The sequence below is a fragment of the Anser cygnoides genome, chromosome 5 (genome assembly GCF_040182565.1).
Source record: "Anser cygnoides isolate HZ-2024a breed goose chromosome 5, Taihu_goose_T2T_genome, whole genome shotgun sequence".
NCBI lineage: Eukaryota > Metazoa > Chordata > Aves > Anseriformes > Anatidae > Anser > Anser cygnoides.
In genome coordinates, this window is record NC_089877.1 from 20,344,763 (window position 1) to 20,368,471 (window position 23,709).

Consider the following 23,709-nt stretch of genomic DNA (forward strand, 5'->3'; position numbering starts at 1 on the left):
GCCAGAGAGCTGCTGGTGCCCATGGCCTCAGCGCGTGCAGCACCCTTTGGGCTGAGGCAGGCAGGCTGAGGCTGGGAAAGCAAGCCGCCTTTGCAGCAAGGACTCCAAATCCCCAGCACGCTTCCCGAGCTGCTGCGACTGAGCGATTCACTCACCGGATTTGCTGGACACTGGCATCCCTGTTGTCTGTGTGATTATAGCTCATTTGAGAGCATCGCCCTCCCCGCAAGGAGTTTAACTTTTCCGGAGGCACTACAAAAATCTCCTCCCTGTTGCTGCCTCCTCTCCAGCCTCTGCCCTGGCTTTTTCGGCACACCCATGCCTCAGTTCAGCATTGCACCGCTTGAGGCATCTCTTGTCACTGCTGTGACAGCAGCAGAGCTCCCAGGGGTGCGGAGCAGCCGGCATCTTCTCCCAGGGGTGCAGGCGCCCGCCACCACGGCAGCACTAAGCAGCCCCATGCGGGACGGGAGACGTGCTGCGATGGTTTAAAAGCAGGATGGGAGCTCACAGCCTCCTGCACCCCCCAGGCAAAGGGGGGGCGTTGGGAGCCCTGGGTTTTGGGGAGCAGGCACTGGGGTCAGAGCTCAGCAGCGAGCTCAACGCCGGCACAAGAGCACTCAGGACTGCGAGGTCCTTCCTGCACCAAGGGCGGCCGAAGCAGGGCTGTACCCATTAGGCTCGTTTTGTTCTGCTGCGGGAGCCGCTAAGTGGAGGAAGCAAGCAGGGAAGAAGGGGAACAGACGCGCGGCCTCCCAGCAAGGAGCGTGGTTTAGTGCGTGTCCTTCTGGGCAGGCTTCACAGCAGGACAGGGGAGATCATTCAGTCCCCTCTGCCATTTGCCAAGCACAGTGTGTCTGTCGCATCCTGTGATGGAGGAGATTATCATCGCCAGTCCTCCGCTCCCTCTCTCCACCACTGCAGCCTCGGTCAGCCCAAGCCCGGCAGGACATTATAACCCCCACCAAAGGGAAGCTTTTGAAACAGCAAGAGAACAGGGCACCAAGACCTTTCTGGGGGAAAATTCCTCCCAGTTCAGTGGAAGAAACAGAAAGGGCATGTTTGTGAACTGGTTTGGGGTTAGATGCAGCCCTGCAGGGGAGCATGAAATACTCAGGCTTTCTTGAAAGTGTGCGGAAATGGAGTGACTGCTCCCAAGCTGGACCTTTACAGAAATTATTGTTGTACCTGTTTTCCCCTTTATCCGCAGCACATTGTGCTGGCCCCCACATCGCACCGAGAGCAGAGCATCAGCTGAGCTAATTGCTGTGAGCAGCAAAGTTGTGCAGCCCAAATCTCCAGGGGTGGGAGGAAGGAAAGAGAAACTGGGGCTCGTGCCCCAAGAGGTGGCAGCACCCAGGGGCCCGAGGCTGCACAGCCCGGGGGGAGGCTGTGAAATGGTGGCTGCAGCCCCACCACAGACACTGCAGAAGCCAATTCAAACAAGAACGCACGGAATGGCTTTCAAGCAGTTGCTTTGTGCTGAAAGACACCGTGCTACAGCCTTCCTAGGTGCCACCCCACAACAGCCCTGCAGAAGGGGGGCTTCAGTTCCCCTTGGGGGGAACGAAGTGGTTCCTGCTTCCAGCCAAGTGCGTTCAGCGGGTCTCTGCCTCGCCGCCCGTCCCAGGGGCAGCCCAGTTAGCCAGGGGCCAGCAGCGACACGGCCGAGGCTTGGAGGATGAAGGTAAGCAAGAGGCTCGGTGGCACAGGGCTTGGCGACACCGAGGGAAGCAGCTTGGATCAGAGACACCTGAATTACAGGAGCTGAAATCACAGCAGGCAGAGCTGAGCCCTGAGAGCCACCGAGTGGCCGTGCCCACCAGCTGCAGGCAGGCATTTCCACCCGGCTGGATAGAGCTACTTTTCAAAAGTGCGACAAGTAATTTTCAACCTGACATCCCAAAGGATAGCGAAGGGCAGCTCTACTCCCTTTTTCACACATCTGTCGTGCAGGGTAGGTACGGCCAACACCACACCGTGGAGGGCAAACACCCAGCAGCACAGTGCACCCACACACAACCTCGTTCATCCTGCAGCCAGGTCCTCGAGGAACTGAGGAGCCCACAAAACCCACACGGCGCACGCTGTCCCCTTCATTTTGCTACACGGAGTAAGTACAGAATCTTAAGCTTTATTTTCCTATTGGCCAGCAACTTAAACTGGGTTAAAAAAAAAAAAAGCAATGAATATTATTACACAGAGAAATGTATAAAACGACTCAGTGGATACAAGCCAACTTGCTGTTCCTATCTCATTCTTCCTGGCCTCTCCCAACCCCATACAATGTATTTCAAGGGAACAGGCAAAGGCAGCTAAGAAGATATGCTTAAGAAACTAGAAATATTGCTTCAAGCAACATGCTCAATATTTTCCTCGTAGTTAGTAGTCAATACTTGTCAGGAACCTGAATATAAAACAAGAAATAATTTAGAGGTTTCTCCTTTAGATCATTACACAATAATTTAGATTTCTTTGCCCTCTTTCCCACTGCTGTGGGACCAAGGATACAGCTCAGCTCCTCCGCCTCTCTTTTCGCATTAGTGTTAAGGATTATTTCACGGTGCCGATGTTGATGGGGGAGTTTCAGATTTACCTGCTCAGAATTTTAACTTGTCACCCTTCGCCCCCCCCCCCCCCGCAGGAGCCAGTCCTGGATTTCTGGTCTGTGAATCAAAACCCCCACAACGCTGCAGAACCCTTTAGGGGTATGGGTGATTTTGCAGGTGTTAACTGCCTGCTGCCAAGGGACAGGGCACCACCAAAAGGCCAAGAGAGCGAATAAATTACTTTGCTCATAAAAGGGCTTGTCTTCAGAGCCTAGAAACTTCAAATCCCTGCAGCCCTTTCTGCTTCAGGGTTGTACCAGCCCTACTGGGATGGTGAAAACAAGATTCCCGATGAGAACCCTTTCCAGGACAATTAGGAAGAAAACAACCCAAACCCCTGGGACAGGAGAGACACAGAAGATCCTATGAATTCAGGCTGGCATGACAGTGGCACTAAGTCAATGGCAACAGCCAGGTCTATGTCCTGTATGTATTCAGGATCCCAGCGCAGAAATAATAGTTAATTAAATCTATTTAATTAATCAGGCAGTTAAACCCAGCACTACCAATTTACAAAATACACTGGGGCGACTGGGTGAAGCTGACTCTAATGGTTACTGCTGAGATGGTCTGGAAAGCTGGCTTCTAGATCTCATTAAAGCCAGAAAACCCTCATCAGATTAATGAGCTCCTTGGAGGCTGATACAACATTTGTATATATTCATTTCCCACCCAAGAGAAAACAAGCCGGGAGGTTTTAATTAGACCGTCGAGCCCAGGGTGCGTCTCAACATGCAAGAGACGTGATAAGGCCTTTGCACTAACCAAACAGGCCAAGTGGTAGCAAGGCACCTCAGTTCCACAGACAGACCAGCTCTTCCCCAAATCTCAGCAGGGGGCAGGCAAGAAACAACCGTGAGTTTTCTCATTCACACTGGAAGCCACTACCTAAACCAGACCAGACCTAAAAGAATTAGAAAGTAGTCCAACTTCTTTGATCTAGAAGCCCAAGGAGGCAGCAGGCTTCTTGTGGTTCCCGATGGCACTGCGTTGCAGGGAAGCTTCAAGGAAGAGGAGGAAGGATTGCTGAGAAATCCTAAGGCACCCACGTTGTGGCAGCATTGGAGTCATGACAAGATTTCAGCCGCACCAAGTTGTGTTCCCGAGCAGCAGGGAGCGCAGCTCGTGCCCCAAGCAACCGGGCAGGCATCCTCTCATATGGAGACCAGCTGTGTTAGGACTTCAGCGCACACGCAGGGGGGGAGAGAGAAATCTTCAGTGTATGAGAGACTCAGCTCTGGCTCCAGCTCAGCGCAGAAACATCATCTGTCCTCATAGTCAATGCCCGGTGCTGCTGAGCCACTTCTCAGAGAGCGAACCGTGGTTCTTGCGTAGCATCCTGATACCTTCGTGTTGGCTCAGGAAGAGCCCCAAGAGAAATGGCCCTAGATAAATCTTGCTTTGTAGTTATAATCAAGGGACTGCTTTGCTAAAGCTTCCAGCAGAAGATCCGCAGCTCTTTTCTTTCTTGACAGTGAAGAGGACCCGCTGAACTCCCGGCTGCCTTGTACACAACGAGGAGGGTGACCTTCCCCTGAAGGAGCAGGTAAGGCTGTTCGAGAGGCATTTAATGGTAGAGCCAAGTCCTCAGGCTGCAGACTCTTCTGTGGTGATGGTGGAGGGTAGTGAGGTTGGCAGGCACTAAGGGAGTGGCAGAGGGGGAGCTGACAGAGTTCCCACAGCTATTAATATGGTTCCGGCTTCAAACTCCTGTACAAGCAGCAGGTGAAAATCATCCCAAAGATCTACAGGGTAGAAGGAGGAGAGAGGAACGCGTGAGAAAACAGAAAGGATGCAGTGGAGGCAGCAGCTTGCAAACGGTCTGGCCCCAGACTGGAGTGGCAAACTAGCTCTGGCCTGGGGATACAGCTCTCCAGCTTGCAATGAACAGGAGAGAGCATAATCAGTGCTAATCCTCGTAATTAATCATCAGCAGCTTCTCTAGGATGTAATTTGGCTACTTGCCAGGACAGAAAGGAGGAGAAACCACTCCCAGACACATCTGCATCTGGAAGAAGAGAATATTCTGGCTGCCTTCCCCCCCCTAAAATGGGGTGGCAGCATCCACGTCCTCCCCCCCTTGCCCTTCTCCTTCTCCCTAATCATTCGCTGACCCACAGTGCCACTCCTCGGTGCCACAAAGCCAGGGGAGGAACTTTGGGTTACTTAACAAGAGCTAACGAACTGTGGTAGGAAACTCCTCCAGCTCTTTAGCTGCACGGGCAATCATGGCACATCCCCACAAGAGGTCTCTCTCAGGCTGCCAAAGCACCAGCCACGGCCAGCACTACGTTTCTCACAGCCCTGGAGCAGAAATCTGTCTCTCCTGTGCCAGAAGTGTCACAGACAGGCAGAGGAGGCTCTTGCTTTGGAGCTGGTGAATCTTGGGGTCACTGAAGTAGCTGGCGACTTCTTACATGGCAGCTTCTTTTTGCCAGGCAAGGAAAAACCTGAAATGTTCAACCTGAAATGTTCAATTTTTTTTTCCCATCCTTCAGTTCTAGGGTTCCTTTAACTTCAGCCCAGCAACCCCAAAACTCCACGCGATCCTTTTACCTGCACACAAGCGATGCTGATCCCCACTGCACCAATAATTTTCAGATGCTCCTGAATGAAGTTTTCCAGCTTGGTAATACAACCGCTCTGCAAGGAGAGAGAGGAGGAGGGACAGGGAAAACAATCCTTAATTTAACTCCTTGTACCTCACTGTAAGACAGCAGTTGCAATCCTTGCAAAGCAGTGTCTGTGAGCGCCCTAATTCCTCCTGCTGTTATTTCTGAGAGCCATGAGTTTTAGCGTGGAGCTGGAAAGCCAGGCGCTGCCTGCCTCTGCCTTTTACTTGCGTCCTTGGCTGGCAGCGCGATCTTACCCTCCCAGTTTCAGGCCCAAGTTTTTGTTGTCATAAGGCAAAAATAAAGCAGTAAGAGAATTTTCTGGAAGAGTTCCCTTTAAATAATTAAGCTGTTTAATCTAATGAGGCAGGTTTTCCATGGTAACATCAGGGGGATTTATTGTGTAGGCTGCAGCAGTGCCCCAAGGGTGCTGGGGGCCCTCCAGCCCCAGGAGTTTACACTGAACACAGACACCTACACCCGCACAGGCAGAAAGGGAAGGAGCGAGCATGCAGCTCTCCGGGGAGGGATGGCAAAGGCCTCTCTTTTCCCATGCCTGTACTAGATCGAGAGTCAGCCCCAGCTGCGCTGATCTGAAACGATTGCTCCTGCGTCCTGATCTGACCCTCTTCTTCTTCTTCCCCAAAATAAAATCCATTCTGAGCTCTGACTTAGACGTTGAGCTGCCTGGCTTAATGGCAGATGTTGTTCACCCCCCTAACTTCCGAGCCATGCTCAAAGCACAGACTGTGAGAAGAAATACCTGCTCTGAAGGGGCCTTCTCTTCACCCACAGCCCTCCTCAACTGTAGGGAGCAGCTACTCACCTCCTCTGGGATTCATTTTGCTTCTTCTAGAAGAGAAACAAGCCCCTCCAGCCCAGCTCCAGCCTCTTTTCAGTCCCGACTGCAGTCCAGTGGAACTGGCCTGATTTGTCTGCTAGGGAGCCCTCTTCCTTCCTCATATCCTGTTCCTTCATGCTGTAGGTCAAATCCCTGTCACGTTCAGGGAGCAGAACTATCTCCATTTGTCCCTGACTAAGTAGCAGCTGTACCAAATGGAGGGCTCAAACCCAAGTCTCCTGCCAGAAGCAACAACCTCTCCCAATCCCCCGTCACCAGCATACTCTGTAATAACAAATATAATCTACTATTTTTCTCTTTATCTAATAAAGCAGTGCAGAACATCTCCTTGCTTTCCTTCCCTTTCCTTTGCAATCCTCTCTTACAAATTAGGTTCCCTGCAAAAGCCAAAAGCAGTCCTGAGACAGATTTGAAATATTTTCCTTGCCCAGCCCACGGCCCCACCTGTGAAATGCAGACCATTTATCCCATGCCGTATTTACTGGGCATTGGCTATGATCCCGCACTGGCAGCCATGAACACACATTTCTCTAACAGCAGCCTGCATGCAGGAACCCAGACACTCTGACTCCTCTCTATTTTATTTTATTTTTCTCTTCCCTGAAGCTTTTCAGATTGAGCCTGGAAGGCTGAATGCTCAACTACAGAAACAAGTCACCGATGGTGGGCAGCATCAACCCAGCACCCTCACTTCCAGCCCACCACCTTCGTGTACTTTGTGACAGGAGGCTCTGAAGCCCCTTTTGATTTTTACCTCTTTGTAGATGTTGGAAGGATGGTCTCTTCGGCCACACAGGTCGGTTATCGTCTTACAGCAGCTGTCTGGGACCTTCCGTCCGCTGGCCTCGGAAGATCTGATCCACACGCTGTCAGCCCAGTCCGTGTAGTTGTTGCTCCCACAGCACTTGAACTGCAAGCACACAGCACAGGCTGAGCCCGCGAGCGCTGCAGCTTCCTCCTCCCTCCAGCCTCCCCACATCAAGCCCTGGGCTGCATCCTCCTTTGCAGGAGACTTTGCTGGAGCCTCCAACAATCTCACTGGCGTGGGTTCTTTTAGACTGCTGTAATTATCAGCGACCTTTGTTTTAACAGTCGCCCAAACGGCCATTAAATAGCAGCTTCACCCATCTTTTAGTAGCTGTGACTTTTTGTCACTGCTGGGATGCAACCAGAGGGCACCTGCAGCTGCCTCAGCTCCTAACTACCGGGCTGGAGAGTGCCAGCAGTGGCAACAGGGCAAGCTGAATTACCAGTTACTATCGCACACGCACCTGGTCACAGGGCACCGTGCGTGGTAGGCCCCACGCTTTGAAACTGCTGCACTCATGGCTGCCCACAAGCATCCTTTCTGCGAAAAAGCCTGTCAGACCTGTGACAGCCCTAACCTGAGCCACCCCTGAGCCAGGCACAGCTAGCAACAGCAGCAGGAATGCTCTTCTTTCATTACATCTTGCTCTCTGGGGTACTGAAGAGCTTAATGAAAAATGTCGGCAATTTTTCCAAAGCTTTAATGTGGGAAGTCAGAACAGCTGTCAGAGTGACTTGGCAGCTCCAGTTGACTCTGGGCGCAATTCAAGTGTAGCTTACATCCTGCTGGGGATCCGATTCAGAGAGCCCCCCATGCAATTCTGCTGGTAGTGCAGCCCAGGCCCTGCACCACGCCCAGCCTGTCTTCAGGCAGAGGCAGCAGCCTGTATGCTGGATAACGAGAGCTCACAATGCTTTTTGTGGCTTTTTTGGTTTTAAGCCTTGCAATTGCACTCGTTCTCCCCAGCCCTAACGCTACCCACCTCCTGCTGCAGTTTGTCCACTGCGCTGGTAACGCTCTCTTCTCCCTCTTTGCGGTACTTCTGGGTCATGGTGTTCTTCAAATTTTGCTTCAGCTCCATACTCAGCTGAATAGAAGAGACAAGTGGGATAAAATCACAGGGCAAGCTCAGCACCCCTAAGGGAGACCCAGAGCCCTGCACGTTTCATCGCCTCTGGTCCAAGAGAACAGAAAGCCTCGGGGAAGCTACAGCTTCCTTCAAGGTCATCCTCGGGGGTCGGACTGGACTGGTTTCCAGGAAGCAGGTAAGCTTATTTCCAGTTGATTAAAGATCATGCCTCCATTTCTGTGACTGGAAGGAGGTGCCTCTGGGACAAATTTCAGCCTGTGCTACACATCACCATGCAGGTCCTCACCTCGCATATGCAAGAGAGACTGCCAAGACATGCTTGCATCAGAACAGAATACAAAACTGTGCCTGCTTGAATACAAATGTGTCCATGAGATCCACATGCAGCCTTCTGTCTCTGAAGCTTGTGACAAAATAGTAAAACCCAATCTGTCTATTCAGGAGCAGGAAGAGAGTCCTGGGCACATTGGATTGAAGCCGTGTGGTCTGAATAGCTCTCGCATCGACATCAAAAAGGATGGCACAGGAGGGGATTAAGGGTGTGATTGCAAGAGTATTCCGAGGCATTTCTTGACAATGGTGGCAAATTTGTAAAGCCAGACAGATGAAGTCTGATTTTTTATTTTTTTTAAGTGCATCATTTCTGAAAACACTCCTGTCATAAACCACTGGCATGTTCAGGGGATTGGATTCAAACGTTTCTTCCTGTGGAGGCTCTTAATCTAGCTAAATTCTTCTTTACAGAGATAGCTTCTCTATACACCTTTTATTCTATATGGCAAGTAGTAAACGAAAGGTCAGGCATCTCGTTATGCTGAACCGGGCAAAATACAGTCTGCAGTTTATTTTCCTTTGGATACACTGTTTTTTCCAACCCCATGTGTCAAGTGGGGACAACACCTACCTCACAGAGACGATATGAGGCTTCATTCATTAACATTTGCAAAATGCTTTGAGATCCTGGGCTGGGAAGCTCTACAGAAGTGCAAAGGACTTAATGTAATAAAGAGAAAGCAAGAGGTTCAGCAGCTGGAAGGCATCAGAAGCAAATAAAGAGGAGAGTCCATTAGCAGAATTATTACTTGGGAGAAAAGTGGTTACCTGCAGGCTCACAGGGAAGAACTGCAGCATGGAACAGAAACAACAAAAGAAAAGGAGTTTAGACACACACAAACGCAAGCCTTAGATACCAAAGCAAGGGCTAAAATAAAAACAGTGGCAAGCAGCAAGCAGCCTGCAACCAGGAAAAAAGAGGCATTTGTCAGCCAGAGGGCAAGGGGAAAGTGCAGCTATTGATCAGAGATGCCCCTGAGTGAATTAAAGCACTCAAGGCTACAGCTCTGAATATGTCATCCCTTATTTCAGCCTAACAAGGAGGATCAGCTCCTCTTCATCCTTTGGCATACATGAACCTAGTGGCTTTGCATAGATAGACCCTGGCTTCCTGCCATGCTCCCGGGATTGATCTTTCCCAGTTAAATACGTACACCTGCTCCACTGCTCCCTCTTGGCTACTATCAAACAAGCGAACCTACAGCTCTCTTTTGCTTCTCACAAAGTGCCAGTGCCCATCTTGGTGACGCAAAGCACAGGAGTCCCAAAATAAAAGGGAAAGGCAAGGAACCTAACAGCGAAGCCAATAAGATGGGATGTCCAGCTGCTTTTCAGACAGCCATTTGACAACAATCCTAATTCACCCTTTCCAATCAATTTCCAGACATGAGAGCAATTTCCCAGGCTGTTTGTGTCCTGGTGGCTAAACCCCCTTTGAAACCAAACCGATGATTTAAGCCTCTGCTCTCTGCAGCTGCAACCCTGCCAAGTCAGGACTGCAGCTGCTGGGAGTCCATGCTGTTCTCCAGCCCCTCAGCTGGGCTGGTGAAGTAAAGCTCTCAAAAACTTCATGACCTGAAAGAACCTAGCAGCTGAACCACCTCTGCCAGTACAGGAAGGAGCTGAGCAGCAAGGCCGAGCAGCCTCCCAAGTATAACCATTACTACTTTGTCAGAAGCAGTGAAATAATCCAAGGCCTTCTTTTGTATGGGGCAGTAAGTGAGTACGGACAGGTAGAAAGATGAACCCCAGTCAGACCCTAGGTCCCAAGCCTCCAAGCCCAATTCTGGCTGGAGAAATGGGACAATGATCCCTGTTTTCTGTCCCTGGTTTGAGTCTCCATGACCTGTGCCCACTCACCTGCTGGTAGTAGATATAAGCCAGGATTCCAGCAATGATCTCCAGGAGAAAGATGCACAGCAACAATATGAAATACTGTAAAATAACGGGAAAAGCAGGATGTTAGAACAGAACGTGAGGAAAAGCTTGGAGCTGGCTTACTACTAGCTGGCAAAATGCATGACACTGTCTTTGTTGGTGCTTTTCTGCAGGAGCTCTCAAAGGCACCAGTTGGGACTAGGACCTCAACAGGGTAGAAAGGCAACAATCCCACAGATGAAAAGAAAAAAAAAAAACCAAACACACGGTAACTGAAGACAAGCAGAAGCAAGCGCGAGTTGAACTCGCACAGCCAGAGGGATGTAGAGAATGGAAAAGTGCAGGCAACTGAGATAAGATCACTGGACAGAAGAGAGTGGTTGCTGGATAACCTGCTGAATACATTCAATGTCACAGAAAATACCTGCTTCAGACATCAGTACCAAAAAAAATCTGAAATTTCTGCTTGTTTTGATACTGTTTAGGGCATTTCATTAAGTTACTGTGGAGAAACGCACGTTATAATGGTGATTCAATACGCCAACAAAGGGCCCATTTCACCAAAGATATAGCAGACCGAGCAAGCACAAGTTTAAACCATGGATTTGTCTTCCAAGTGACTTCTGTGGGACTCAAGCACTGGCTAAAGTGCACTATTGAAGTGCATGAATTTATACTAGAACCAGGCAGCTACTTTACGGATCCAGGCTGTTCTATGACTGCCACTGAATTCATCATTTTGCAGATGAAGCTAAAAGGACACCAGTTCCAGCCATAACGAGGACCTCGTGCAAAGTCCCTGCAAGACTTGTCCCGCTCAGGACAGACCAAACAACACATCTCCCATTTTCTGTTTTACCCTGAGCTTAGGAAATGTCTCCTCCCAAGGGGCGAAGCAAACAGCCCCCCGTAAGTGTAGCTAGGTGTGAAACCGCCTCTCCCCAGCACACAGAAAGGCAGTCAAGTCCTGGTCACAGCAAGGTGGATTTTTGTCACACAAGGGTTACTCTCCGCACTGTGCGCCCCTCTTCGCCTGGTAGAGGCAGGTATTTCTGAGCTCCTTTGCAGGAGCGAAACGACACAGACACAAACGCAGCTCAGGTTTCCTCTTCCCCCCCTGCTGGGATTCAGCAGCTGCAGAGGAAGGCCAGCTGGGTTTTATCTGCAGGCCAGGCTTTAATCTGAGCACACAATCTCGAGCTTTCACTCCCCAGCCCCGCTCTGCCCCGGCTGAACACGGGAAGTCTGTGCATACCCTTGTACAAGGTACCCATTCATACCAGGGGAATGAGTCACCCAGCAGCGTGTGGGATAGCTAAAGGCTGGTCCCGGCACTCACAGGAGGCTGAAAGGGGCAAGAAAGGATCGGGGTGCTTTGTCACAAAGGCTTCCTTTCTTTTGCTGGGACATGGTTATGCCCTCCTGCCCTGATATCATCTCTCTGCCGTGGAAGGAGGGCGGCAGGGTGCCGAGCACAACCGATGAACTGCAAAGCTTCTTTTAGATATCCCTCCCTACTCCGTGTCGTCATGTCGGTGGCATTCAGGTGGGGCCGAGCTGCGGCACCACAGCTCAGCTCACCCTGCTGGCTTACCCCGGATAGGAACAAACGCATATCCAGCGGGCCTCAGAGAATCTGAGTCACGAGGCCCCTGTAAGCCCTCGTGAGGGAGGGCAGTGCATCTGCCAGCCACGCACCCAACCTGTCTCTGCTGATACACTGCATCATTAGCCTTATCTCAGCCCCGTCGCTCCCTCAGGGCCCCTTTCAGGTATCTATTACACCGGGTCATGCTGACATAGGGGAGCGGCAGCTTTCACTCTGGGGACACACACACGCAGCACAGAGCTGCCCGCCCTGCTCTTCACCAGGAATCACAGGGCTTTCCTTACCAAGGGCTGCTCCGAAAGAAGAAGTACGCCTGCTCCGGTGGGGCGCTGCAGGGACATGCCCTGCTCCCTCCCCAAGAAGCCGGGAAACCAGTAAGAAATGTGGGATCACCCGAAGGCCTGTAGTAGACTTGGCTGGAACCTGGTTTTTGGCTAACAAAGACCGCTGAAATGGCTCTCTCGAGAGCAGGGCAGCAGCTTCGGCATCTGAGCTGAAGTTTGAGCAGGTCTGAGGATCACTGCTGCCTCTGCCACCCGGGCAACCTCAGCGTGAGAAACTCCACGTCTGCTGCCCGAGCCTCAACGCATCACCTGGCTGAGGAGGGACACGAGGAAGAAAAATGAGCAATGACAAAGAAGTAGCACAGCTACGAGTGATGGGTAACAAAGCTCTCCAAAAAGTTTTAAGTGAGCCCTTAAAACCCAGAGTTAGGTAGAAAGGCAGCTAACAAAATCCCAGGTTGCTGAGGCTCCAGCAGAACACCGAACTAACAACCAGATACGCGTTTCACAAACAGCAGCCAGAGCTGTCAATTGATTTTAAAAGCACCAAGGAGGCACTGGGGAGAGGAGAGCCGCTTACAGCGTTCCCTCCCACATTTACATGGGCCGCTGGTACCGAGAGGAATTGGGACAGGCTGGCACAGACCCCGTGAAGCTGTCAGGATTGCTGTCTGAGCTCAGAGCTGGCACAGGCCCCCGGCCAGGCTCACCCCCAGCCCTGGCAAGCACGGCCCTAATTCTTGTGCACATTACTCACTGGCAACCAAAGCAGAGCGCAAGCACGGAGAGACAATAGGCCTGTCGCGACCAGCCGCTCTGAAAGGACGCGTGGTGTGAGGACTCAGAGTGACCTTTTGTTCTCGAGAGACAAGTATTAGTTTTCTGGGGCAGAATAACAAAGAAAACCCCACCGGATTTTCATCCGTAGCTTCTGGCTGAGGCAAAAAAAAAGACAAAGGGAAACCTCTGGCACGGAAAGTAAGCAACGAAAGGCCAAAACGGACTGCTACAGACCAGGAGCCCAACGAACAAGCATCAGCAAAGCACTCCCTCTGTCCTTCTCCATGTTTTATTTTCCATTCCTGGCTCTACTGTGCCTCTCACAGGAATTACTAAGCCTTCAAAGCAGCGGTACAAGTGTCAGGATTTCTCATGGCTCTTTTTTTTGCTCCTCTTCCAAACTAAAGAGGGGAAATGGGACAGTCAGGAGAACAGGGACATGGAAAGCTGAAGGAGCTGGTGAAGGGTTATTGCAGCATCCTCTCATTTCTGTGAAACCAAAGAGTCACTGACTTATTTCAGTTGCTATGCTCACCGCTGTAGCTCAGCTACTAAAGAATGCTGCATGCTCCAGACTGAGAAGGAGATTTGTGAGGAAGGAAGCAGAACAAAAACCCTAGGGCTGGTAAAAACTTTGGTGTAGGTGGGTGAGCAGGGAGCTGAGGAAGTAACACAAGGAAGGGCATAAAAAAGAACCAGATTATCCAGACGTAATGGCTTTTTTGAGGAAGCAAAACCAAAAACTTTTTTTTTTTTTTGCCACTACAGAAAACTTTCAGTGAATACTTTCTTATTTTTGGCAACACAACGAAAAAACATGTTAATTTTGTTTGAACCCAGTGTCATGAAAGTCAGTTTTCTTACAGGTCCCTCATATTTTCTTTTTCTTTTGGAAAATGGGAAGAGAATATGGGACAGGCAGGGAAGAAGGAAGAGACGAAAGCCACGCTATTTGAAATTGGCCAAATCCAAACAGACTTTCCCACATACAGTATGGACATTGTGGCTACGCTTTGTACTTTTGAAGCACATTGTGGTAACTGCATTCTTTGGGTTGATGAAAGGAAAGGCTCTAGCAGTAGACCCCACCACCTGTGACAAAGGCAGCAGTGCCATTAGGAGCTGGAGACCTTGGCGACATTTACTCTAGGACAAATGAATAGGGTTAGTGAAGAACACAACCAAGATGTCTCCCCACCCTCCCAGCATTGTTCAAGAGAAAACAAGGAGAACCTTCCACCCCAGCCCCCAAAAGCAAAACTTACCACTCTTAGCAAATTCCGGCGCTCTTTGAAGGTGGCACAGCAGCCAAGGATGCCAGTAACCATCACAACCACCCCTGCCACCACCAGAATATACGCAGTCGCTGAATACGTGCTGGAGGAGAGCAAGCTGATGTAGTCACTCTTCTCAGCCAGGGTCCAGGTGCCCACTGCCATCACAGCCCCACCAGCCAGCTGCATAGAAACAGAGGCAAGAGAATGAGGGGCATCCAGTGCATGAACTTCCTCGCCTCCAGAAGCGACTGACTGAGATACCAGAATGAGCCCCAGCTCTGCGACCCGAGCCAAAGACAACCCACACCAAAGGAAGGACCTGCTGAGGTCTCCCTGGGATGGTGAGCAGTGCCCTGGCGAGGGCAGAGCTTCAGGGAGGCCAGCTGTGCACCCCAGGCAGGAGGAGGTGCGAGCTACCTGGAGCACTTGCCCACGCACAGACTTGAGCCTTCCCAAACGGAGCTACGCTGCTCTGGGCAAACACAAAAAGGTGCCGCAGCTTTCGGGGTGCGACCTACCAGCAAGCTTTCCACTGCTCAGCAAGGAGCAATATTGACCTCCACTGAATGACAACTGCACCCCACAGCTCTTTCAAACATTATACATCTAGGGAGAAAGCAGGCAAGGAGCTTTGAGCCCAGCTGGTTAAACGCTGACCCTTGCAGGGAGTGAAGGCGGAGAAACCAACCCAACTGTTAACAGTTCTGTTCTCTCTTTGCAAGTGTCATGTTTTTGGAGGGTTTTCTGTCGTTTCTGGTGAGCTCAGCCAACTCTACAAATGCTAGCTAGGTGAAAAGAAAGCAGGGAGATGGTATTTTTCAGGCATTATTTTCTATAATTTGTAAGGAGACCGATAAACAGTCAGAGGCCCCAGTGTCACACCACAACTTCTGCAGCTTGGGCTGGCAAGTCCAAGGGATGGGATTTCATCCCACCAAAAGAAGTGTGGGTTCCACCGATGTCAGAGCTTTTTGCCAAAGACTTCAAAGCCAACGATTCTGCACTCTTGCCACCAAAACCGCAGCGCCTCTGAAACAGGCTGAGCTTCTTACCCAGAAAAAGAAATTGAAGATGAAGAGCAAGTACTTGAGACAGATGGTCCCGCATGTTTCCTTCTTTTCGGTGTACTCACGCATCTTTCTGGCTTAGATAGCTCCTGGAAAAAAAAAAAAAAAGTTTGAGAAGCCAGTCAGTCATCATGCCCCTCCTCCCGAAAGGGCAGCATTATTCTCCTTCTGCAAAGACCTCACGCTTCCAGCCTTTAGCTGAACTAACACAGCGAGCGAGCCATTCAAGTGACTTCAGGGATGCTGGGCAGTGCTCACTCAGATGAAGAGCTCTTGTATCCATCCGAGTGACCTACGCAGCACGAGCCCTCACAGAGTGTGAAAGCGAGGCAGATGGTACCAGCATGTGGCCTTCCTGTGCTGCCGTCCTCCTCCTCCTGTCTCCCCGTTCTGCTGTCACTTCTGGAGATTCATTTTCCTTAAGATTAATACTTGGGGGGGAAGGATCAGACCTACCGTGGTGCAAGCCCAGCACTTGCTGAGACCAAGCCAAAACCATGACTGGGTCTTTAGCAATTCTGATCACGGCTACTGTAAGGGAAATTCACTATAGTCCATGCTCACCTCCTCCTACTTAAAGTAAATGAAATCCAGAGCTGTTACCCAGCACGCCCCAGCACCGGGCTGACCGCGGCATCGCACTGTTACTTCTGAAGGGAGGGGACAGAAACTCTGTCTTTGGCATTTACGGAATAATCCATCTCCAAAGAATTTCCTTTCCTCATGGATGCTCTTTACAATTGCCTTAAATAGATCCCCCTCTAACTTCTGGGTATTTTTAACCTTTACGACTGTGACAGGGAATGTGCTTATTATCCACCGAAACGCCCTATCCTTTTTGAACCCCAGCACTACGTTGGGGTAACGAATCCCCATCTTCACTCTGCTTATTTCTCACAGCCCTGCTCACCAGCCAGCTGTCTCCCGGGGTACTGCTCCCGGCTGCTAAAGAGGAAGCAACACAACCACCGGCTTCAGGCGATCTGACAGCATAAACCACCACTGCAGGCACCAAACCACCCCGAGTCTGTGGTGGGTCAGCCCCCAGGCAAAGCGTTAGAGAGGTGCTGTGCTCTGAGCTGGTTTCACCTAAGGAGGTCTGCAGCAAATGCAGCTCCACGTCACTTCGCTGCCTCCTGCTGATGCAAAAATAAATAATAAAAAAGCAAACCTCCCCACTGCCTGACTGGGCAGCCAGGACAAAGGCACTGCCCGGAGCATCCCTGTCAGCTCTGTGAAGTTTGAAGAAGTACAAGCGAATCCTCACCATCTCTCCCTTCCCAAGAGCTGCGTTCAATCCAAAAAACCATCCTCTTCCTCCCCTCCCAGCCAGTGGGAAATGATACGAACACGTCTCTTTCTCTCTTTTTGAAGACCCTGCACCCTTATCAGGGTAAAAGGCTGTCCTGGACCAGAGAGCTCCCTGGAAGCAGGCAGGCACAGAGCCGGGCTCAGCGTGAGCCCCCCTGCTGCGTTCCCAACATCTGGCTTTACAGCCTGGCTTGCTGCTAGGAAGAGCAGCTGCCAATTCTGCAGCATAATTGTATTTTGTCTGCAGGAAATTGGTTCCTTTTGCTTCACTCCAGCCCACTCGGAAACCCCAGGCAGGTCTGTGCTTTAGAAACTACTAAAGCTAGCAGGGGGCGTGAGGGTGAGAACATGCCCAGCGGTCCCACCCGTGCCCCCTCGCCCTCCGCACGCAAACATTTTTCTCTAGGACAGTGTCTGACAAACCAGTTGGCAGCAGAAAGGACTTTCACTGGTGAAGAGAGCAGCTCTGGTGGCACGTAGCAAGGCGAATAACTCCCGGTCCTCTGGAAGGATCAGGAACTCCGGCAATGCTCCCACTAATTACCACGTTGATTAATTACCACGTTGCAGCACAGAAGCCTGGGGCAGGGGGAAGGAATGGATGTTGGTGGCACCGTGTGCTCTGAACAGACTTGCAGTTCTCAACGAGAAGCTGCCTTGTTCATGAAAGGCGACAGATTTACAGCTCCCAGAGGCTCCATTTAGCCACGGAACAGGAACGGCAGCAGCCAGACAAGCTCCCACAGCTACGCACACCTGCACAGCCCAAAACAGGTACCCCTCAAAGTATATGCCCCCCCAAAAGAAGCCAGCACAGGTATTTTCACGGATCATCATGCAGCAGGTGCTGGGCCCTAGCAAGGAACAGAGACTTGCAGCTCTTCCTGATCTGAGACCTCAGAAATCCGACCGAGCAGCATCTCGCTCTGGGCAAGGACCGGGCAGGCTGACAGCTCAGGTGATACTTGCAGGCAGATGACAGCGAGCCTGAAATTCGCCTCCACACCGCAGGTCCTGCTCCACCGAGCACTGCACACGGTGCCTTTCAGGTGGCTCAGCGTCGCTGCTGGGAGGAGAGGATTGATCTGCTTCCAGCACGCTGGCAGGGAACAGCTGCGGGTTTACAGAGCGCGGTGATTCACACGGGGATGGCAGGCCATGAATCAGAGAGCAATCAGGGCTGCCTCCTGTTTGATCTATCCTTCCCAGCCCCGAGCAGAGCTGGTGGCACTGGCTGGCCCTTGCAAGCTCACCGACTCACCCAGCGAGCTGCTCCCTCACCACGCTCGCCAGTTACAGCTGGGGTAAGGCTATGGGCGACAAGACCCGAAAAGCACAGCACCTTGGCGAACACGGGGGGCCGCCGGGCCCCAAGCAGCGTTCAGTGGCGTGGGCAGGGGCCCCTGGCCTCAGTCATCCTGATAACAGACCCTCAGAAGTGATACGGAGCACTCTCGAAAGCAGACAAGAGCAAGCAACGTTAATTAACACGCACAGCTGCATTCTATTTCAAAACACGGAGGCAAAGGTCTGTTCTGAATCACCCAGATAATTATAAACGAGCTCTCCAGTGAACAGAAAACAGTGAGGCTTGCCACAGGGGTGTATTTACAGATGCATAAAAACATATTAATTAGACATGAGCTTGATAACAGGAAATGTTTTTCTAATTGAAAAAGTGGCTAAAAGACCAAAAGCACTTCCATAACGAAGTCCATTTGCTCCAATCCAATAGACAGTAGCTTCATCAGGAAGCTAAATTTAAAAAGAAATCTGGGAAAGAAACGCAGTGTAATTTAGTCACACAACCAAAAGAGGTATTTTGACGTTTATTTGCCAGAAATCAAGAGCAAGTTCCTACTGTGCTCACACATCACAACCTAAGTGTCAATGAGAAATAACGCTCTAAAACAAAATGCACAAAGGTGGGAGGAAAAAAAACATGGGAAAAACTCAGTGCTCAGCCTGCCGTGTCTGACCCCAAGCCACAGCCTCCCAGGCGGGTTAAGACCATGCGGTGCACGAGTGCAGGGGGCACTTCGAAAGTGAAACCCTTCCACGGCCTGATTTTCTTGGGCTCTCACCTTACTGATCCCGACAGTAAGGATGACAGTTCATCCTTAGGACAGGCGGGACAACAGGAACGCACCAGAAGCCGAGCACCTCCAGCTCCGGGTGCTGAGCTCTGCACGACACAAGCACCGCACAAACGGCTGTTTGGCTGCACTGAGGCACCCAAAATCTCAACGGCAGGGCTCGCTCTGCGATCCCACGTCAGAGCACTGTATTCTTCCTCGCAGACCCAAAGGCATATACAGGCACGCACCTCCATCTCAGCTCAGCAAGCACGTGGCAGGCACACACGCACACTCCTGCTGGCTAGACATTCATTTAGTCATCGCAGACTCTGCTCGGTACATCTGCCTCGACTTGCACAGGTACAGTACTTAATTAAACAGCAAAGAAATCCAGGGCTGCAGGCTTTTTCTGTAGACCCTGCCCTGCAGCAGCATCTGACGGATGGTAAAGAAACGATGCCAAAGCAAATGAAATAGCTCACAGGCCATTAAAAGCAACCAAAAAGAAAAGAAAGAAAAAAAGAAAAAAAATAAATCAATACTTAAAAACAATGAATGATGGCAAGAAAAATGGCATCTGATGTGTCAGTGCTGTCTCTTTTATAGATAATTGTTATGAACTGGGGCAAAAGAGAAGGTCCTACACCTCACACTGCACTCATCCCCATAACAAATGCCAGCAGTAAGCCAAGGAGAAGTGTAGCCCATCACACAAGAACGATGTGCTGAAGGAAATCCTGCTGCACCTACGCTGCTACTAAAGCGCAGCTCCCAGATGGCTGCAAATCCAACATTACCTGCCTCCTGCAAACACAGCCACCTCACGCAGCCTGCAGGCACGCTGCTGGCCTGGAGGGCAAGGTACAACTGCCCTGAAATCTATCTGAGCTGGGCCAGATAACTCTGGCCTTGAGGCAGCTCTCGGGAACAGAACAAACACGCGCTCCTCAGTGTGTGCCATGCAGCTGTGGGCCAGCAACCTACTGTCTTCAGCAAACTGAGTGAAGACCTCCTTCTCCAGCAAGGCCCGGCTCCAACTGTTGAAAACATGACCTCTCCATCCAAGTTCCCTCTCCAAAAACAAAACTACTGCCACTGCTGCTTCACCTACCCGACGGGAACATCTTTCGAAAAGGCCTCCAGCTGCTTATCAGCTTGCCAGCCCATCTCGCACAGCGCAGAGAGCGGCAAGAAGCCATTAGATCAAACCTTCCCCGCAGAGGAACTCCAAAGCTTTTAGTGAAGCGCTCCGATTTACACAAGCACTAAGTGCCATTACCCACCCCAAACTGCTGGCCAACAGGGGTCAACAGCCTCAACACTGACCTTTCCCCACCGAAGCAACCCACAGCTCAGTGCAGATCTTCAGTTCTCTTCAAGTGCTTTTTTTTCCCCACCCACTCTTCTGGCTGGCTCTGGTCCTCTGCCGGATCTGGGAAAGCTGAAAAAGAGAGGAAGAGAGACGGAGAATCATGAATTACGTGAAGGATTATCATGGGAATTGATATGTGGTAAGATGCTTTGCCATTAAGCACTCCTTTGAACAGAGAGCATATGGTTTTGGAGTACACTTTATGAACGCATTTGATTAAACTGGAAAGCGTGCACCGGATAATGGGGAGGAGCCAGACTGCACGGTAAAGACCTCCTTATGGCAGGAAGCTGCCAGAATGGGTCTGTGTTCGTGTCTGCTGCATCCTGCAAATGCATCCTGCTTCTGTCAAGGCTGTGTAGGCACCACGGTGACAGCTCGTTCTGGTCCAAAAGGCCCAGGAGAAACTCCATGAGAAAGCTCAGGAAGAAGACCCGAAAGTACAAGGGGGTGCTCTAGCTGGGGTTAAGTGCTTCGAAGTGATTCCTCCTAGCCCTGGCACTGGAGGTGCTTCTGAACTGCCTGGGAAAAGGGAAGAGGTGGGCAAACAGTGCCAGAATTCACTGCACACATCCACACTCTGCTCCCAGGGCTCAGGAGCCCCAGAAAACATATCAGGAAACAGAACTGGGCCCCTACAGAGAAAAAGGGTGCTGGGAAGACACTTGTTTTCTTCTTCCTCACTCCAAGAAACGTTATCAAAACAGGCTCTGCTGGAAAACAGCTCCCCCGGATTCCTCCACCACTGCCAACCCTCCCAGAGCAGGGCTTCCCCCTCGCAGTGCGGATGCACAGTGCTCCCTGGATGAGCAATAAGCTTAAGGAAGGTGCTTTCAAACCTAACAGTGTTATTTCTCTACAGCCTTACCACATTTCTGGCGGGCAGCTCGGCTGCATGTGCCTGCTGCACTGGAAAATGGCCTCTAATTGTGAGCAGCAGGATGGAGAGGAGAAGCAAACAGCAATTCGTCTCCTAGCCTCTCTATTTGGATACTGAATTAATGATCTTTTGATCTACACCCTGACAGTAACTCACTTCACAGCCTAAGGCTTCAAGTCTTTCATCTGTTGCCCCTCTGGGAAACGGAAGCAGTAATATTACCTGACTTGCCTGGGTGGGATAATGAAGTGTTTGCAAACCATCTGGGAAGAGAAAAAGGTTACTTATTATCAGATCACACAACTCATAACCATTTTAACTTATTATTATCTTCAAGGGGAGCTTCCTGCAGGCCTTTTTCTGAAGTAGTACAGACAGCACACGTTCACTTACGATCAGCTTGGTTTACCCCTGCTTCCATTCCCTAGGAAAAGCAATGCTCTGGTAAAAGCTAAAAACACGCTAATTCACTTCACTCTGTAGCCTCTAGACCACGGGAAAATCTCTGGAGAGAAACAGTGGAAATCCCAGCACCTGAGCCATTCAGAAATGAAAGTCCTACAGTCACAAGTTACAGAACCAGATGCGAGCCCAGGCTCCCCCTGAGCAGCCCCTGTGCCCTACCATTTTTACGTCTGCTTCACGCTGCTCCCTTTCAGAAGGGAAAAACGACCCAGGATGCAAAGCCGAGCGTTTCGTCTTCCGTTTCAGCACGCTGGAAGGTCAACGTACTCGTGCCTCGAGGGTAAAGAGGAAGGCGGGTCACAGGCAGAGGAGCTCCTTGTCAGGAATTTTCATTTATACTCGCGGGGGGACAGACACACAGAACAGATCTGGGTCCGAGTCCCTCCTCCCTGACACGTACACCAAGCATATTTCACTCTGCTGAACGAGATTCCCCAAGAGCCCAGCTCGGAAGCAGCCTGCACCTCCTTCTACCGCTGTCTAGAGGGACGATGACGTGCTGCTCAGCGCAGGGAGTCCCGGCCTCGCCTGCAGAGCACCCAGCACAGGAGGGCCTCACCCCGGCCTCAGGGCACTGCTGAGAAGCGAGAACACCAGGCAGCACCTTCCAGCCTGTTGCCGACAGGTCTGTGAGCAGTGGCCCTGGGAGAGGAGGAGACAACTCAGAAAGCCACCTAGGTTCAACAGGAAGGTCTCTCGGCCACCTCTGGCAGCCCCTGCTCCCCTGGGACCGCGCCTCTCCTAAGTCAGGCATCCAGCAAGGAGACACCAGGAGTGTCGGGTGAAGATCACTTAGCTGTTCCTCTCATTTCTTTCAAGACTGTACTCCACAGGGGAGGGAGTTACCGCCACAAAAATAGCAACGAGATCAGCTCCAAACTCGGCACGGGTATTTATGTTCAGCTCCACACGCGTACCTGTGTGTTAAAGGGCTTTGTGAGGGGGCAGCCAAACCCAGGAGAGGGGATGGCCGGCTTCAAGGCTGTACAAGACAAAAGGACCTTAGTGCCAAACTGATTTCATAATCATTCAAAAAAAAAAAAAAAGGAAGAAAGAAAGAAATTGAGAGAGAAAAAGTAATCAAGCACGTTTGTGCTCCAGAACTGCTCCACTACAAAGCAAACAAAACCCACTCGATAAGGTTATCTGGTCCTAGAAGAACATGTACAGCTAGCCTCAGAAAGGCTGTGCAGGTCACTGCTCCCAGAATCTGATAACCTGGAGAAAAAATTAAAGAATAAAAATAAAAAAAACCAACCCCTCCAAATGCACAGGCCTTGGCAGGAGCCGGAAGGCAGGCCAGAGACCAGCACCCAGCGCATGATTAATGGGAACTCCTCCTGTGCCCGACAACATCAGCTTGTGCCCAATAAAGCCCCCTTTATCCCGGAGGATCCCCAAACACTTCACACTGTTTATACACAGGAACCACTTCACCCGTCATCGAGCTGAGGAGAGGAACAATAACCGTCTCTTTGCTTCCTCGCGCTGAGTGCCAGAAACGAGCGCCTGGTGCGTGTCAGCAGAGAGCTGCCGCAAGGAGGGTTTGCTGGGACAAGGAGCAGCAGCTCAGACAGGTCGGGGTGAGGCACGACAAGGCAAACCGTGCTCCTTACGGCCTGCTGGTGCTCTTACACATTCTGTTCTCCCGTCTCTGCTCATGGGCACGGTGCTTTGTTTTGTTTTCAAAAGCTGGGCTTTGTCTGCACCGGAGAATTTACCAGTGGCGTTCAGCCACGTTTCTGAACAGAACGGTTTGTGCAGAATCAGCTCTCCTCCTGATCCCTGCCTATTAATTACGCTGGCATTTTCGGCTCGGCTCTCAGAAGCAAAGCCACCGGGTCCTCGGTGTTTTCATGGAACACGCTCAGAACCTCCCCTCCCTGCAGCCACGCCGGTGCTAGGACCGACAGCACACTCTTTATAATCCTCCCAGCCTCCACGAAGCTAGGCAGGCAATTCTGTACACGCATTCCTAGCGATTTCCAAATAATGCAGTGATCATACCCATTTGTTCTCTCTATAAATAGGTGTATTTTTCAAACAGGCTCAGTGCAAAGACTAACCTGAGGACATGTCCCACGCTGCAGCTAGCACGCAGTTGCTCAACACTTGGCTGCAGTCCCTTCGCAGAGGTGCTTTCAGTTTTATTCCCTACAAATCTCAGCAGTGAGAGGGCAACTAGCTAAAAGCCAGTAGATTTTCTTCCTACCCACAGTATCGTCACCTTCACCTGACTTGGCTCACGAACGAGTGCTTGGGTTTTAAATCCCACCAGCAAAAATCTGCTCTGCCCTTTTTGGTGGCTGGTGTCACCATGGGGTAGGTTTCTAGCCTCTCCGTGAGATGCAGTTCAATAACCTCACTGCCTGAGGTTATAATATAATAACCTTC

The 23,709-nt window shown here is 51.0% G+C and overlaps 1 protein-coding gene across 4 annotated transcripts in view; it reads right to left on the minus strand.

Moving 5' to 3' along the window:
* Window positions 1–2,114: 2,114 nt before the first annotated feature.
* Window positions 2,115–23,709, minus strand: part of CD151 (CD151 molecule (Raph blood group)) — a 31,590-nt gene continuing 9,995 nt past the window's right edge. For all 4 annotated transcript variants that reach the window (XM_066997992.1, XM_066997989.1, XM_066997991.1 and 1 more), the window contains exons 2-9: window positions 19,925–20,039; window positions 15,195–15,298; window positions 14,131–14,322; window positions 10,175–10,249; window positions 7,874–7,978; window positions 6,838–6,993; window positions 5,166–5,252; window positions 2,115–4,354 (exon numbers count right to left, since the gene is read on the minus strand). In XM_066997992.1, the coding sequence (XP_066854093.1) occupies window positions 4,295–4,354; window positions 5,166–5,252; window positions 6,838–6,993; window positions 7,874–7,978; window positions 10,175–10,249; window positions 14,131–14,322; window positions 15,195–15,278 (759 nt within the window). In that variant the 5' untranslated portion in view covers window positions 15,279–15,298; window positions 19,925–20,039 and the 3' untranslated portion in view covers window positions 2,115–4,294. The remainder of the gene's footprint in view (window positions 4,355–5,165; window positions 5,253–6,837; window positions 6,994–7,873; window positions 7,979–10,174; window positions 10,250–14,130; window positions 14,323–15,194; window positions 15,299–19,924; window positions 20,040–23,709) is intronic.